Consider the following 3,057-nt stretch of genomic DNA (forward strand, 5'->3'; position numbering starts at 1 on the left):
TGTAGTCCTGGCTGTCTTGGAACTCACTCTGTAGACCAGGCTGGCGTTAAACTCAGAGATCTGCCTGCCTCTGCCTCCCAAGTGCTGGGATTAAAGGCGTGTGCCACCACCACCCGGCCTGTTGTTTTGGTTTTTCAATACAGGGTTTCTCTGTTGTAGACCTGGCTGTCCTGGAATTCACTCTGTAGACCAGGCTGGCTGGGATTAAAGGCGTGTGCCACCACTGCCCGGGCTAAAGGGCCTTCTTAAAATGCCTTCAAGATTAACTTTTCTAGAGACACGTTTTACTTTGAGTCAGGGTCTCACTGTGCAACCTTGATTGACCTAAAACTCTTTTTGTAGACAGTGCAGGCCTCAAACTCAGAGATCTGCCTGCTTCTGCCTCTTAGGCCGGGCTTACTGGAAATAGTTTAAACAAACGACCTGCTTCTGAGATTTAAACCAGTGGTTCCCAACCTTCCTAACGCTGCGACCCTTTACCACAGTTCCTCATATTATGTTAACTCCGAACTATAAAGTTATTCTCGTTACTTCATAACTGTAATTTTGCTGTGATTATGAATTGTAATGTAAATAAATGTTTTCTGATGGTCTCGGGTAACCCCTGCAAAAGGGTCGTGACCCTTGGGCAGAGAACCGCCGATTTAAACAAATGACATCGAAAGGGAACTTTGCTGGGTGAAGTAATGAAGGCCTCTCAAATCCCAGCACTCAGGAGGCAGAAGCAGGCCGATCTCTTGAGTTCGAGGTCAAAGTGGTCTACAGCGATAGTTTCAGGACAGTCAGAGCTATATAGTGAAATCCTGTTCTAGAAAACAACAAAATACAAATGCAGGACAGAAAAGAAGAGAATCGGAAATGTACACGTGGTTGTGTAGCCATAAATGGGTTTGAGTTAATCCAATTCAAGCCAGTCCCAGCACAGTTCTGGGGGCGTGGCTAAAGGCTAGCGAGGAGCGACTCTAAGTACTTTCAGTCAGGCATTGGCTAGTCTGCCCCAAGGCCTTAGCCACGCCCCCCGCGCCGGGGTCCTTCCGTGCGCGTTGATATGATTGGTCGGACGTGAGCGGCCCTCTTTTCCTCCTCTACAGCTCCCGCTCCGTAGCCATCATGGTGAGTCTCCTCGGCCTCTCAGCCGTATCCGTCGCCTATCCTCGCCATCCCTGCCTGTTCAGGCTCGCCACTGAAGCCACAGCCATCCAGGGCCCACTTACTCTTCTCCGGCCTGCTCCAAGGAGGCCGGTCGCCCAGGGCCGCCGAGTCGCGGCTGTCCGGCACCGCCGTCCAGAACATGCCGGGTTTTGGGCTACCGGGCCTTGGCCATGAGAACCCCGGTTGAGCTTCAGGGGCACGAGTGAGGCAGGCGCTGGCGGGCCAAGGTGATGAAGGCGCCTCCGGCTTTTGTGCCAGTGTGCCTCTCGAGTAAGCCAGCAAACTTAGTTGTGGAGTAGAATTTGGGTGTCTTGGGAACACTAAGATGCTTGAAAGGGGAACCGCCAAAAAAAATGGCCTTGCCTATTTCTCTCAGAGACTTGGGGGTTGTTTTTCTTCAACTCCATGCATTTGGTGCTATCGAGGCGACTTGGTCGCGATTCCTCAAGTTAAGGTCGGAAGGCTAGCAGCCATTTGCAAGCTGCTGATTTAAGTTGATCTCTGAATATTTTTATTTTTATTTTTTGTCTGCTTAAGCTCTCTGAATGCCAGCTACCACGGTGCTTCTTATCCCACTTAGGGAAAAAGTTGGCGAAGTCATGTGTCTGAGTATTCACTGAGATTCGAAGAGGTGCTGGGAACCACTGAGACTTCCACCTCCAAGTATTGGAGGCATTAGTTGCAGTGCCTAGAAGGTGCTGGTGATATCTAATATCAGGTGACCAGGAATTCCTAAATCCACATGAGATCACAAAAGCAATAGTACTGAGGTTAAACCCAAGTGATAGCCGTATTTAAAGTGAAGTTCGGATGGCAGGTGAGAGAAAATAAGTTTTATGGTAGTTTATGAAGTGCCACCTGCCTTGGGGGCTTTTTGCCTTTTTCTTTCCTTTATAGCTTGCCCCCAATTCCTCCCTCTTTCTAGACTGCATTGCTAGTAATTGCTGAAATAGGAGAGCAAAGGCAAGAAGAGATTTTATTTTGCTTTTTTTGTTTGTTTATTTTTGTTTTTCGAGACAGGGTTTCTCTGTATAGCCCTGGCTGTCCTGGAACTCACTCTGTAGACCAGGCTGGCTCTGCCTCCCAAGTGCTGGGATTAAAGGCGTGTGCCACTACCACCTGAGATTTTTTAACATAACCTTGCTGACTTGTGTGTTATCTACAGAATGACACAGTAACCATCCGGACCAGGAAGTTCATGACAAACCGTCTGCTTCAGAGGAAACAGATGGTAAGGGTCAGCATGTCAAAATTTGGTCTTTGTTTCTGCTTTTGAAAATGTAGTTACTTGTGTACTAAACCTTACACCACTTTTTAGGTCATTGATGTCCTTCATCCCGGGAAGGCAACAGTACCAAAGACAGAAATTCGGGAAAAGTTGGCCAAAATGTACAAAACCACACCAGATGTCATCTTTGTATTTGGATTCAGAACCCACTTTGGTGGTGGCAAGACAACTGGCTTTGGCATGATCTATGATTCTTTAGATTATGCAAAGAAGAATGAACCTAAACACAGACTTGCAAGAGTAGGTGTCTTTTGTTTGTGCTTTAGCTATTGAAGATGTCATTCTTTTCTAGGTACATGCCTGTAATTCTAGCCCAGGATGAGTTAGGATGGCAAGTTAGATTTTGTTTTCCAGTGTATATTGGGATACAATGAGCAATTTGGGCCAAACTTGTGGTTATCTCCAATAGCTCATCTCTGTAGTTTACCTGAACTGGAACTTAGCATTCTTTCCTGGGCTTTCTAAGTAGTGGAATTGTAGGTGTGCACTACCATACCTGACTTGTTTTGTTTGAGCTGTGCTGCCATATATGCATAGGAAAAGTTGGTAGTCATTACAGTGCACAGACAGTACCTTTAAAAATGTACAAACATGCCGGGCGGTGGTGGCGCACGCCT

At 47.0% G+C, this 3,057-nt stretch overlaps 1 protein-coding gene across 5 annotated transcripts in view; it reads left to right on the top strand.

Annotated features, from left to right (window-relative positions):
• The first annotated feature begins 1,024 nt into the window (after positions 1–1,024).
• The window catches only part of Rps24 (ribosomal protein S24), a 5,453-nt gene continuing 3,420 nt past the window's right edge, over positions 1,025–3,057 (top strand). For all 5 annotated transcript variants that reach the window (XM_031362052.1, XM_031362053.1, XM_031362054.1 and 2 more), the window contains exons 1-3: positions 1,025–1,113; positions 2,318–2,383; positions 2,471–2,680. In XM_031362052.1, coding sequence (XP_031217912.1) covers positions 1,111–1,113; positions 2,318–2,383; positions 2,471–2,680 — 279 coding nt within the window. In that variant the 5' untranslated portion in view covers positions 1,025–1,110. The remainder of the gene's footprint in view (positions 1,114–2,317; positions 2,384–2,470; positions 2,681–3,057) is intronic.

Source organism: Mastomys coucha, unplaced genomic scaffold, assembly GCF_008632895.1.
Source record: "Mastomys coucha isolate ucsf_1 unplaced genomic scaffold, UCSF_Mcou_1 pScaffold9, whole genome shotgun sequence".
NCBI classification, from domain to species: Eukaryota; Metazoa; Chordata; class Mammalia; order Rodentia; family Muridae; genus Mastomys; species Mastomys coucha.